This window comes from Leucoraja erinacea, chromosome 16 (assembly GCF_028641065.1).
Source record: "Leucoraja erinacea ecotype New England chromosome 16, Leri_hhj_1, whole genome shotgun sequence".
Lineage (NCBI taxonomy): Eukaryota > Metazoa > Chordata > Chondrichthyes > Rajiformes > Rajidae > Leucoraja > Leucoraja erinaceus.
Window position 1 is genome coordinate 16,121,780 of NC_073392.1, and position 13,680 is coordinate 16,135,459.

Sequence of the window (13,680 nt, forward strand, 5' to 3'; positions counted from 1 at the left end):
TATAGACACAAAGTGCTGGAGTAACTCTTCAGGTCAGGCAGCATCTCTGGAGAAAACAATGGGTGACGTTTTGTGTCGAGACCCTTCTCACCACCCGTCCCTTTTCTTCAGAGATGTTGTCTGACTCGCTGTTACTCCAGCACTTCATGTCTATCTTTGGTAGACATGAAGTGCCTTGTCATGTCTATCTTTGGTAGACATGACAAGGCTTTGGTACAGCTCCCATCCTGCGTTTGGACTGTTCGACCTGCTGCCCTCTGGAAGGCGCTATAGGTGCATCAAATCCAGGACAAATAGACTCAGAAATAGTTGCTTCCCGAGAATTATAACTACTATTAATTCTAATTCACACATGCACTGACTTCACTGCCCAACACCACGGACTTCCATCTGTATATATGTATATATGTATGTAGCGCCGCAGAAATTGTGCACCTATTCCCCCCCCCCACCCCCACCTTCTCCCTTCTGTTTTTTGTTTTTCTGTTTCTTGTTTTTTGTGCTAAATTGTATGTATGCACTGAGTACGAGCAGCTTTCAGTTTCACTGTACATGTATAGTGACAATAAATGGCATATCATATCATTTGCAGTTCCTTTCTACGCATAACGTAGCCAGAGTACAGCAAGACTGAATACATTCTTGACAGAGTTGAGGTACTTGGAGACAATTTAGAAAGAGTCAGAAGAGATAATATAATAACTTCAAAAGGGTCAATAAGAAAGAGGGCTCCATTACCATTTGCAGAAGGGATCAAAGTGCAAGACAAAGTGACACAATCACAAAGATAGAGAGCCTTAGGATGTGATTGCCATGATTGAGTTCATGGTATCCAGGAAAATACCAAATATAATTTATAAATGTAGCTACTGTTATAGTTGATAATGATTAACTTCAATGACAATTTGTATGCGAGTAGTTTAGTACATACACGTGATTCGAGTAAGATGGTGATCAGGAATATGGACACAATGTATTCACGGGAATGATAATTGCAGAGCTGGATATGTGGCCAGGAATGTCCGAGTTCTCTCTGGACAACTGATCCATCGACGCCTGGAGTGGGGAGCACAGAGAAATCATGTGCAGCTGCCGTGAATGAACAGATTGACTAAATTAATAGTTGCTGGTTGTATAACTCTGTGCATTATTTGTATTCATTTTCAATGGCTTTTTACTTTTCTAACCAAGAACTGCGGAGATGAGCATTGGGATTACTTTAGCAAAGGCTTTGTGAACGAACTGCTGAGTGATGGGATTAATTCGGAAGAGTGTCAACTGCTTGAGTTGGGCCATATAATGCATCTATAGTGTATCTTTAAGAGCTGGGTGGCCCAAGCAGTTTGATTTGCCATCAGTTCAGAGTTGTTATCTTCAATAAATGGTGTTCCATTGCTATTCCTACCTCTGCTGTTTGACTTTGCAAGAATCTAGACACTGCAAGTCAAAAACAGCCTTCAAGGGGCAGTGTCTGTTTCTAAAATACCTCCAGAAGACAAGGATAGGAAAGTGGAGAATGTGCAGGAGCAGCTTGTACTGTGGTTTTTACCTGGAGAGTGAAATGCTTTAGGAAATATTTCCATGAGCAGCAATTCTAAGTAGGTTTTTATTTTGCATTTTTCAATTTTTGTATTTTAGTATAGACAATAGGTGCAGGAGTAGGCCATTTGGCCCTTCGAGCCAGCACCGCCATTCAATGTGATCATGGCTGATCATCCCCAATCAGTACCCCGTTCCTGCCTTCTCCCCATATCCCCGCTATTTTTAACCCTATCTAGCTCTCTCATGAAAGCATCAAGAGAACCTGCCTCCACTGCCCTCTGAGGCAGAGAATTCCAGACTCACCAGTCTCTGTGAGGAAAAAATGTTTCCTCATCTCCAAGTTTATTTAATTTTCTTTCATATTTGGGATTGTTTGAAGAGGAAAGTAAAGTAACTTGCTACTCGCAATGATTCCACAACCACGAAAGGGATACTGTGGTAATCCCATTCATCTACTCACAGGTTAGAAATTCAATTTCAATATTCCAATGGTTTGCTCTGTAAAGAGTCTTGTGGCTTCATTCTATTTGTCTTGATTGTTACCCCGAAGATATTTTCATCCAGGTTTGAAGCTAGTCTTCTATATTCTTCATTTTTCCAATAAAATACTTTGACATTTATGATTGGTACATGATAATTTATTCCTCGTCTATTTGTAACTCCATCTACTGCATTTGGAGCTCCTGATATGTATGACCTCCTTTACGTCAGCAAGATCAAGCATAGACTAGGTCTTGCCATTTTACTGAACACTTGCATTCATACTGTCAAGGCCAGTTGATCTTCCGGTTACTAACCATTTTAACTCCCTTTCCCTTACCATCCTTTCTGTCCTGGACCTTCTCCATTGTCAGAGTGAGACCACATGTAAACTGGATACACCGCACCTCATATTCAGCTTGGGTAACTTACATCCCAACAGTATGAAGATTGAATTCTCCAATTTTGGGTGAAACTTAGGACCTGCTGATTCACTCCAGCACATTGTTTCTTTTTTGGAAACCAGCATCTGCAGTTCCAAGTGTTTACATGGCCAAGAGTGCTGCATTAACCTGCGTGACTCATGTTCTGATATTTGTGCACTGGCTTCACATTAAGGGTTAAAAATCCCAACCTTGATCATAAAGTCAGTGGTACAAATTGAACTTGAAAAGCTGTATGAATCATCAATCATCCCTCCATTGCAGAAAAGTCAGCAATAAATTGGAACCCAATGGTGAATGGTATTAAATAATATTGGTCTTTCAAGTACAGTACAGGTTAAATCGTCCTTAATGGACCTCTGGACAAGCAACCACGTGATGAATAAGAATACAAATAAACACCGAATGATAACTGATTATTCATTCTAACGAGTCACCCATTCAAATGGTCATCTGCATAACACAAAAGAGACTAATTAATTACCTTCAAGGACACACACACGCACAGCAAGAGTACTAGAGACCAAAGATCTTAGAGCAGATCTTTGCTAGAGACTGGCATCAGTTCTGTCAGAAAAAAGTGTCAGAGTTCTATTTAAAACAAAATCTCCATCTGACCAGCAGCTTGTTTTCTGGCATTAGCTGCTGTGAATTTCTGACATTCAATTTTAATGGTAAATATTTTGCTGCTTTTCCAGAAGCACATTTGGGCTGGGTTTAAGATATTGGTACAGTGCAGAAATAACAGGCTGTGTTCAGGGTTCACAGAGATAAGTGACCCTGGCAGTACTTAGGCTGAAATCCATGCCGGTGATTACAGAGCTGTCAGCTGATGCGTCTATTTGCAAGTGCAATGTAGGTGGAAAGTGTCATGATGTCAAAGCAAACAGTGAAGAAATCTATTCTGAGTCTGAGTGAAACTGACTAACACGACAATGCTGACAACATATGGGGAGATAATAGATGGTTCTAATGTTCTGCTCCTGCCCTCTGCTTTGATACGGAACTTCATTTGCCCAAACAATCTTATGTACCTTGACTAACTCTTCATGCCCTTGTACATTATGTTACACAACTAGTCATGACTTCCCACACTTGACTATATTTCAAAATAGTTTCAAGGCAGCAAGATTTGCTTCAGAACTGATATTATTTTTGTAGGAAGGAACTGGTTTAAACCAAAGTGTGAAGTAGGGTCTCAATCCGAAATGTCACCTACTCACTTTCTCCAGAGATACTGCCTGACCCACTGAGTTACCCCAGCTTTTTTGTGTCTATCTTTGATATTATTTTGGGATGGGTTATAAAGACAGTTTTGGGCGAATTATGATATGCGATTTTCCTGAACCTACCTACAAATTGAATTTCTTTTCTGAAAACGGACTAGGTTGCAAGATAAATCTTTCTCTTAAATAGGCTGAGCATCTCATCCATCAAGAGTCAACCATCATAAAGAAATGTGAACCACTTTCCTTGACCAGAGTTGCCATCATGTGGCGGCTTCAAGTTCCTGCAGAAGTGTATTTATCCATTGAACGGATACATCCATTAATCTATTGGTGAATGAAAGCTTATGGAAACTGCAACTTAACATAAATACACAATAAATGTTTTTTACTCATGGGCGTCAAACCATGACTATATCGCGGCAGCAGGCCGGGGTCGCCTGCTGCAAAACTGGGAAGGCCGTCTGAGGAGGGAAACTGCCGAGCACTGCCCCTGCTTGTTTCTGGGACTAGAGAGGAAGGTGTTGGGAGTTGGCAACGGTGAATGCAAAAACAAAAGGGCCAGGCCAGGAAGGGAAACCGGGGTCGCCTTCTGTGCCCTCAAGGTTGGCCGCAGGAGACATGCCCGAAGCACAATGGCTGTCTCCTCTTTACCTCACAGCTCTGTTCTTGCTCCTCCTCCCCCAGTAGCAACAGCGAGTGTCCCCTAGTCCTTCACCCCATCAGCTGTCGCATGCAGCACATAATCCTTTTTGCTACCTCCAACCCCTTTTTGCTTTCTGTAGGCTGTTCCCTCCACAACTCCCTGGTTAACGCATCCCTTCCCACACAAACCACCCTCTCCCCAGATACCTTTCCCTGCAACCGCAGGAGATGCAACACCTGTACCGACACCTCCTCCCTCGACTCCATCCAAGGATCCCAACAGTCTTTTCGGGTGAGGCAGAGGTTCACTTGCTCCTCCTCTAACCTCATCTACTGTATCCGCTGTTCCAGGTATGGACTCCTATCTATCGGCAAGACCAAGCAGACTCGGCGATCATTTTGCTGAACCCCTTGGCACAGTCCGCCACGGCCTACCTGATTGCCCAGTTGCCAAACAATTTAAACCATTCCCATACTGACCTTTCAGTCCTGGATTTCCTCCATTGTCAGAATGAGGCCAAATGGAAACTGGAGGATCAGCACCTGACATTTTGCTTGGGCAGCTTACATGTTATATTGATTTCTCTATTTTCAAATAACCCTTGCATCTCCTCACTCTTCGTCCCTCCTCCACACTAGTCATTGTACTAGTTTCACTGTTGTCCTGATGAGTTTCACTGTCGGTATAACTCATTATCATCTATCACACAGCCAACAATTGACCTTTGTGGGCTCCACCTTTCCTTGATTATCGTCGCTTTCTGCATATTTTCCATTGATTTGTCTTGTTCCCCTTTCCCCCGACTTTCAGTCTGAAGAAGAGTCTCACCCCGAAACATAATCTATTCTTTCTCTCCAGAGAGGTCACCTGACTCGCCGAGTTACTCCAGTGTCTTGTGTCTGTCTTCAGCTGAATGGTGGCCTGTGAAGGAGAAGGATGACACTTTGCTGGACAATCTGGATTGACTTTGAAAGTGGCACCAAAACCTGGCGATTCTTGTATATTATCTCAGTGGGCTATTTCAATACACTTTATAATCTGGGATTGTGTTTATAGTATATTATACCAAACTATGCAAAACAACATTCACCGTACCTCAGTACATAAATAATAAAGAACCATTTAAATCCTGGCAAGAGATTAGTGCCAAACTAAACGCTGGCTATTTCGCACATACAAAACTAACTTCTATCCCCCAGATAAAATTGATGAAGTAAATGATCAGAGAATCATTCAGCCATGGGCACAGTTTTAAAGGGTTTTAAACAATAAACTGTGCATGTGGATGGGCTAACAAAAAGTGTTGAAATTGCTATAGGCTCTTCTTTCAACAGAAATGGATAATTTACAAAATGTATTTTAAAAAGGGGAAAGTGCATGTAAGTGCAGGACTGGGCAAGTAACTCATTCAGAGCAAGCATCCTACCTTGCTGCAAACATTTACATTAAGCTTCTCTAATACACTTATTATTTTATTACTTTGGAGATGGGGGGGAAGATATCTTGCAGAAAACCCAAATGTCATTTGCTGAAAGCTGGCATCCATAATTGTGCAAAATTATGGTTTGAAGAATTAATATGTCTATTTTAAAAATGCGCAGTTGCTGGTTTGTATCACACAAAATCACAATTGCACGTTCAATTTATTATATTCCCAAGACTCATTCTGTGCAGTGACCTGCGTAGATCTTATGAAAATATTTGAGAAGTGCAGTGGCCCCTGAAGGGAATATCAATAGGTTATGTAAACTGTAAAATGCCCTTCAGTCTTTTATCTTACATCAGACCCACACTTTGAACTCAGTTTATACTGCAGGATCATTTCAATTCCAGCACAGTGTATAGTATCTTTGTGTACAGTTCATCCACACCAAATGTGAAGTGATAGAGGGTTTGTCTCTGTGAAGCCTGTAATATACCAGATAGAAATACAAGCAGAAAACCAATTGTCATTGAATTTGCACTAGTTTTACAACATAAAGTGAAAGGTTCCAGTGTCTTTTCATTTGCATTGTTAAAAGACTAAGAGTCCCTTGAGGCCAATTCCAATCAGGCAGTGCAATAGACCTGAATAATTTCTTGCCATTTTCTTCCCTTAAAAAATATGAATTGATGTATTTAATTAATATCCTAATGCAGCTTTATTAATGGATCTGAAAATGAGTTCATCAAATAAGCATTTTCAAATAAGCACTTGTGAGTAATCAGACTACAAAAATCACTGATTTGGCTGAGAAATGGAGATATTTTGTTTGTTTATAAAGTCATAGCACAGCACAGAAACGGGTCCTTTGGCCCAACTTACCCATACCGGCCAAGATGTGAACAGACGAGTGGTATTGCTGAGAAGATTTAGAAATCATACAGCAAGGAAACAGGCCCTTTGATTCAACTTGCCCACACCGACCAACGTGCCCCATCTACACTAGTTCTACTAGCTTTGTGCCTTCATTTTTACTTCATTTGAAGAGTATCCTGGTAAGATTGCAAGGGATTGTTTTGATCCCTGTGTTTATTATCACAATCTGGGGCAGTCAGTTTTATGGACACAGCCTGCTTCCTCTATCATATTTACTAAGCCACCATTAAAGACCACCAAAGTCTAGAAGGGTCCTGATCCAAAACATCACCTTTCCATGTTCTCCAGAGAAGTTGCCCAACCTGCTGAGTTACTCCTCTAAAATATATGTTTGATGCAATTGCAATAAAAAAGTTGCTATACTATTTGCAGGCTTGGCAAGTTTTTGGGAAAATTATGCACAAGCAGAATCTCTAGGACTAACAATTGAAAACAAACATTCATTTCTAAATCTTCACGGCTTTGCCACTTGCCTGTTCAATGCAGCAGTTCTTGTTTAAAGGTCCTGAGCTCCTTCTTTTGGTTATCTCGGTCCATTTGATCTGCACATTGTACTATGTGAAGAAGAGTTCCTTTATTTCTTGCTGCCGATGGCAGCATATCTTGCATGTTGCCATCAGCATGGCAAAACAGGTCAGTGGAAAGCTTGGCCATTGTGGAAAAGTAGACTGGAGAATGTTTGATGTGTTTTGGGCCTGGCAAAAAGCTTTCCTGCATAAATTCAGTATCTGTAAGATCGCATCATAGGGTGGAGACAAAAGAGAGGAAATCAAAGATGAGAATGCTGGAAAAATTCAGTGGACCAAGCAGCATCTGTGGAGGCAAAAGATGTAGTTGCTGTTTGAGATCGGGATACTGCATCAGGACTGAAGGAACAGGAAAGGTTGTGAGCATGGTCCTGATGCAGGGTCTCAAACTGAAAGTTGTATTTTGCCTCCATAGGTGCTGCTTAACCCGTGAAATGCTTCCAGCGTCTGTTTTTGTTGCCAGGTAGGGTCGCTGTTACACATTTTCTGATGTTATAATGTTTGATACTGGTCTGGGTTGAGTGCAAGATACACTTACCATGCCCAGAGTTCCCCTTGTCCTCACCTTTCACCCCATCAGCTGTTTAATACAACATATAATCCTCCAACATTTTTGCCACCTCCAACGGGATCCCACCACTGGCCACTTCTTCCCATCTCCTACCCTTTCTGCTTTCCGCAGAGACTGTTCCCTCCGTAACTCCCTGGTCAATTCGTCCCTTCCCACCCAAAACACCTCCTCCCCGGGTACTTCACCCTTGCAGAAAATGCTACCCATTTCGCTTTACCTCCCCCCTCAAAACCCATCCAAGAACCGAAGCAGTCTTTCCAGGTGAGGCAGAGGTTCACCTGCACCTCCTCCAACCTCATCTACTGCATCCGCTGTTCCAGGTGTCAACTTCTCTACATCGGCAAGACCAAGCGCAGGCTCGGCGATCGCTTAGCCCAACACCTCCGTTCAGTTCGCACTAACCAACCTGATCTCCCGGTGACTCAGCGCTTCAACTCCCCCTCCCATTCCGAATCTGAACTTTCTGTCCTCAGCCTCTTCCATTGCCAGAGTGAGGCCCAGTACAAATTGGAGGAACAGCATCTCATATTTCGCTTAGGTAGTTTACACCCCAGCGGTATGAACATTGACTTCTCTAATTTCAGATAGTCCTTGCTTTCTGCCTCCTTACTCTACCCCTTTCCAACTCTCCCACAAGCCTACCGTCTCCGCCTCTTCCTTTCTTTTTCCCGACATCAGTCTGAAGGGTCTCGACCCGAAACGTCACCCATTCCTTCTCTCCATACATGCTGCCTCACCCGCTGAGTTCCTCCAGCATTTTTGTCTGACCTTCGATTTTTCCAGCACCTGCTGTTCTTTCTTAAACATGCCCAATAACACGTTAGTTTTCCATGAGCATCCTGAAAGCTGAAATGAAAAACTACTCCAAGGCTGCAGCATCATTAGCCTACATTAAAATACAATACCAAGCACAGTAAATTTTACTTAATTTATTCTGTGGCACTAAGATAGATATAATAGCTGCAAATTACACTTGCTTCACCAGAGGTTGAAATGTAAAAGCACCAGAATTTTTTTTAATTGATTATATATAAATATTGTTCAGACAGCTTCAGTTACATCTCAATTACAACAGCATAATTTTCTTGCTCTTGCAAAAATCAACATTTATTTGAATGCAGTCATCATTATTCTAAAATCATATTACCAATCAAGATAGGAAGCCCCACTCCATCCACAGCTTTTTGGAAGTAGTCCAAGATGTCCACCCTCTTGACTTCCCCAGATATTTATCAGAACATTGGAACATATGTATGTTCTTCACCAGTTGGGAGGGTAATTCTGATAGAATTACTCTTATAGAGGTTTAGTACAACATAAGATGGCCAAAGGAATGACCAGTCAGTAACAGACAATGGGACAAACTTTTTAGATTTATTGACACCATTAAAATCCTAATTTTAACAGTCAAGTGTCAAAGCAGTTGTTAAGGCACACTTTTGCACCACATTTTTTCCACCAATTATTTTTGGTGGGGGAAGGCATTCCAAGCAGAACCCTACTGAATTGCCCAAGGAAGGTATTATCCACCCAATTATTTTATCACCTGACAAGAGTTAATTTTTAGATGTGTGGCTAGTCACAACATTATTCTTTCGGCAATATGAACAGTTTGCTGGGAGTAATGTCATGGCTGAATGTTAATCCTGGGTTTAAGTGACATTTTTTAAAAGCTAGGAGTTAAACTCAAATGGTTCATAAATGCTATTTGAACCCTCCAACAAGATTGCAGCTGTAAAAATGAAAGTCCATCATTGCCAATACTGTGGAAAGTTATATATAACTAAATCTTTTTTTCTTTCAATGCAAGTCAAGAAACCCATGGAGAGCTTTAGGCATAACGTGTCAATGCATTACGTGTACAGGCAAGCAAAGCCTTTCACCTTTTCAGTAGCAAATGCACTTTATTTTTGAGGTGCTGTGTTTCCAGTCTGGTGGGATTCTCTGTCAAACAGATGGCAGTATAACAGCAGACTATAAAATAAATTATTATTCCACCCTCGGGAAATGAACTGAAAAGTATCCATATATGAGGGACTGTCAACGAGCAATCAAGATTTCAAATGTTGAAATCATAAAATCATAAGTCTATATTAGTGCACTAGAGTCACACTCACAAGACTGAATTATCAGTTCTTCAATTTTCTTGAGATGGTTTGTAGAATTATCAAGTAATAGCTGGGATTTTTAATATTTTACAATAAGGAAATTAATTTCTTGCCGACGTGGTACAAAGCTACTAAAGATACACTGAACATTACCTAAAACTAAATGAACTGTAATGTTGCATGACAGTTCGGGAATTTGACCAGAAAATAATTTGATTCATATGTAGATTGTTTTATATCAAAGATATTGCAGAATGGCATTATTAGCAAAAAATGGCATACATGAATTTAAATAATAATTAGCTGTTTACAGAAGGAATGACTTGTGTGCCACCACATCCTCCCTCTACACAAAGCTAATGATTACCAATGCCGATTCATTTCTGAAACTCTAGGCAGTGTCATGTGATTCAGTGTAAAACATGCATACATACTATGGCTACAAAGAGTCCCAAAAGAACATACAAAGACATCTCCGAAATGCCAAAGGGAACCACCTGGATTTCAGATCTCATGGACTGCACCACAACAATATTGACAGCTCCCGCAAATCATCTTGCACCAAGTTACACTGACTACCTCTTGGATGAAGAATCAGGATCAGAGGTGTTTGACAAACCAAAGTGTGATATTCATGAATCCATCTGCCTCTGCATCAACTTTGGAGAGTGAGTGGTTGTTATCAGGGTACCATAATAATCTGGAAAATATACGTTGTGTTTTTAAAATCTGAAAACATTTTAATCATACATTTATGGTATAAACTAATAGGTTATAAGTTTATAACTATAAGCAAAACTAAAAGGTAGCTGTAGCAAATTTAAGGTAATACAGTTGTAGATATAATGCAAACGAACAGCTTTTCCTGTAAAAGTCTGTTGAATGAATTCCACTGTCATAACTTGCCAAATTACAGATCCAGAGTGAAACAAAGCATCTGGCAGCCAAAGAATCTGAATTTGCTTGGGCTTTTACATATAAAAAAGACCACAACGTCAGAATCATTTATTCCACCACAGAAAAAAGGCTACAAAATGGAAGGAGACCATCTAGATAGTCTCTCTCTCTCCCCATAATCCGACAAAGTGTTTCCTTACAAGTAGTTATCCAATTCAACTTTCAAGACCATGATTGAATCTGATAAGTGTTGAATATTTCATTTTTGAATAACTAAAATTGTAACCAAGGGACGATGGGAATGTCAGGCAAGGCAAACGCTGATGGTGATTGAAGCTTAATTGAAGTTTGGACGTCATCTCTTCATTCCTCTGACAAAATGTAAAAATAGTTTTTTTCTGCTTTGAATTTCATCTGCCATGTATTGGAGCATTCCATTTAAATTTTAAACTAGAGGAAGCCTATGGAAATATTCACAGGTTGGATAATTGGGGTGACAACCTATCTGTTCATGCTGACTCCACAAATCGTTTAATATTTGGCATATCATTGGAATAGTTCACTAGACAATATCAGCAATTTAAATTTAAAGATACAAAGCACAAGCAAGTTCCTTTTTCCACAATACACATCAATATATAATTTAGAAACTATTTGTTGACCCGACAGAATCGGCAAAAAGATTTTTTCACCAAAAAATTATAGAAAGGTGGATTTAAAACCTGTTTATTAACTGCAAGGTAATCTATTGCTTAAGCCCTAGTTGGATTAAAACAAGGGCAAGTTAAATAATCACTTCCAGAGAGGCAGCGATAAGATGTCTTACAGATTTTCCTCGTGATAGGAGCTGTACTCTCTTGGCCTGCTGTAATGTTGTGTTGCAACATCTGATCAAATTGGTCACATGGCCAGAGGGTATTTTTAAAACGGATTCCTTCGAGATGACTACTTTACGCATCCTTCAGAATGCTGATGATGGTGATCCTGCTGCTATTTTTAACATATTACTGTTCATGGCAAAGGAAATAAGCCTCAATTGTGTTGGGATTTTCTTCAGACCAGCTCAGATTTCTTGGTGTAGCCAAAGTAAAGAATCAGGATCTGTGTACTTACATTCTATGAAAAAAACTTGCACCATACTGCCTTTCTTTATCTTAACTTGCTTAAAGGGTTTTTTTAAAGTTAATTTTCCATTTCATTAATTATAAACATACCGTACAGGAATCTTTCTGGCTTTCAGTGCTCGATAGAACTCGAGGCCTTGCGTGGGATGTACACGTTTGTCTTTCTCGCCTAGCATGATCAACACTGGAGATTTTACCTGGGGGAAACAGAAATTTATTTGCATGAAAAATTGATAAAGGAAATATATCGAGTTAGACAGTTTATCTTTGTTCATGCTGGCATAAGCTCTCAACATGAAGTTGCCTGCAACTTCAAAATCTCATTTGGTAGCTGCAGGAGTTTTTAAATTCAGAAGCAGAAAAAAGGATTGAAGAATCGGCTTTAAATCGCATATTTAAATGAAGGGTTTACACTCAAAAACTGGGTCCTGCTATCTTATCCAGAAAGAGGTCAAACACTGGTTAAAAGTAAAATAATGTTCAATTCCCAGCATCGACTTCTTCACACAACTTTATCCCAAAGTAGTAGGTCAATTATATTGTTTAAGAAGGAACTGCAGATGCTGGAAAATCGAAGGTAGACAAAAGTGCTGGAGAAAAACAGCTGGTACGGCAGCATCTATGGATGAAAGGAAATAGGCAACGTTTCGGGCCGAAACCCTTCTTCAGACTGGTCAATTATATTAATTGGCTTCAATTCAGAAATACAATAGGTGGCAAAGGAATGCTGACCTCACCTGCAAATACTTTCAATAATATCAAATACACAGAGTTTGGAAAGAAGAATTATAAACCGCTTACTTGAGAAGCATATGTAATTGGTGACTTGCTCAACATTGCTTCCAATAAGGCAGGAGTTGGAAGCTGGTCAGCTGTGTACTCAAAACCGACCTCCACTGTGCACCTAAAACACAAATGTTTCTTGGACTTTATCTTCGGTCCACATACCCACACTTGAATTCAAATCTGCCTGTTCATCAAATCCAATAATTCAAAAACTAGGTATTATTGAATTAAAAAAAATAAAAAATTCTAAATCTCAATCACTTAGCTGATTTCAAATAATCAGAAATAGAATGATACACTCATCCACACCAGAAAGAATTTGGACCATTGTATCTGAAGTCCACGGTGACCAATTATTATCCAACATATGTATTTTTGTCATTATGATTTAGGTATATTTCAGACCACAAGCTGAATGAGCAGTTCATTCTATGACCCAGTTTTGTAACCAGTAAACCAAAAAGAAGAAAACAAATGTAAACTACAAATCACAAAATAAATCAAATAATAGACTGGAAAACATTTAAATGTGATCTGAAATCCACCTCTGCAGCCAGAACCTTCCAACCTTGTTTGATTTGTAGACTATGCCCCAAGACCCTTCATGGTACAACCAGAGAACAATTCATATATGTTGTAAATGAACCAATGTTGTAAATCAACCAAACTTTGCAATGTTAACCCAGTGCTGCACCACATACTTACTGCAGACCACATACAATCCACACCACACCACTTGTCTACCTGCAAGTTCCTGTTCAAAGTAGCTACAGCCTTCCTGCTGTAAACATCAAACTCCAAAACCTGAGCTGCATCTATATTTGGTTAAGCCATACCCTCAGAGTTATCAAAACTGTCAGAAGCTGGAGTGTTTGTGAATGTTTCTTACGTTCATAAACATTGGGAAATATTTTTTTAAATATAAACAAAAAAATTTAAATGTAATTATGTTTAATAACTTTTTTAATTCA

General features: G+C 39.8%; 1 protein-coding gene across 2 annotated transcripts in view; it reads right to left on the bottom strand.

Annotated features, from left to right (window-relative positions):
• Nucleotides 1-8,708: 8,708 nt before the first annotated feature.
• apeh (acylaminoacyl-peptide hydrolase) overlaps nucleotides 8,709-13,680 on the bottom strand; it is a 42,194-nt gene continuing 37,222 nt past the window's right edge. For both annotated transcript variants that reach the window (XM_055647725.1, XM_055647726.1), the window contains exons 20-22: nucleotides 12,725-12,827; nucleotides 12,014-12,120; nucleotides 8,709-10,602 (exon numbers count right to left, since the gene is read on the bottom strand). In XM_055647725.1, the coding sequence (XP_055503700.1) occupies nucleotides 10,503-10,602; nucleotides 12,014-12,120; nucleotides 12,725-12,827 (310 nt within the window). In that variant the 3' untranslated portion in view covers nucleotides 8,709-10,502. The remainder of the gene's footprint in view (nucleotides 10,603-12,013; nucleotides 12,121-12,724; nucleotides 12,828-13,680) is intronic.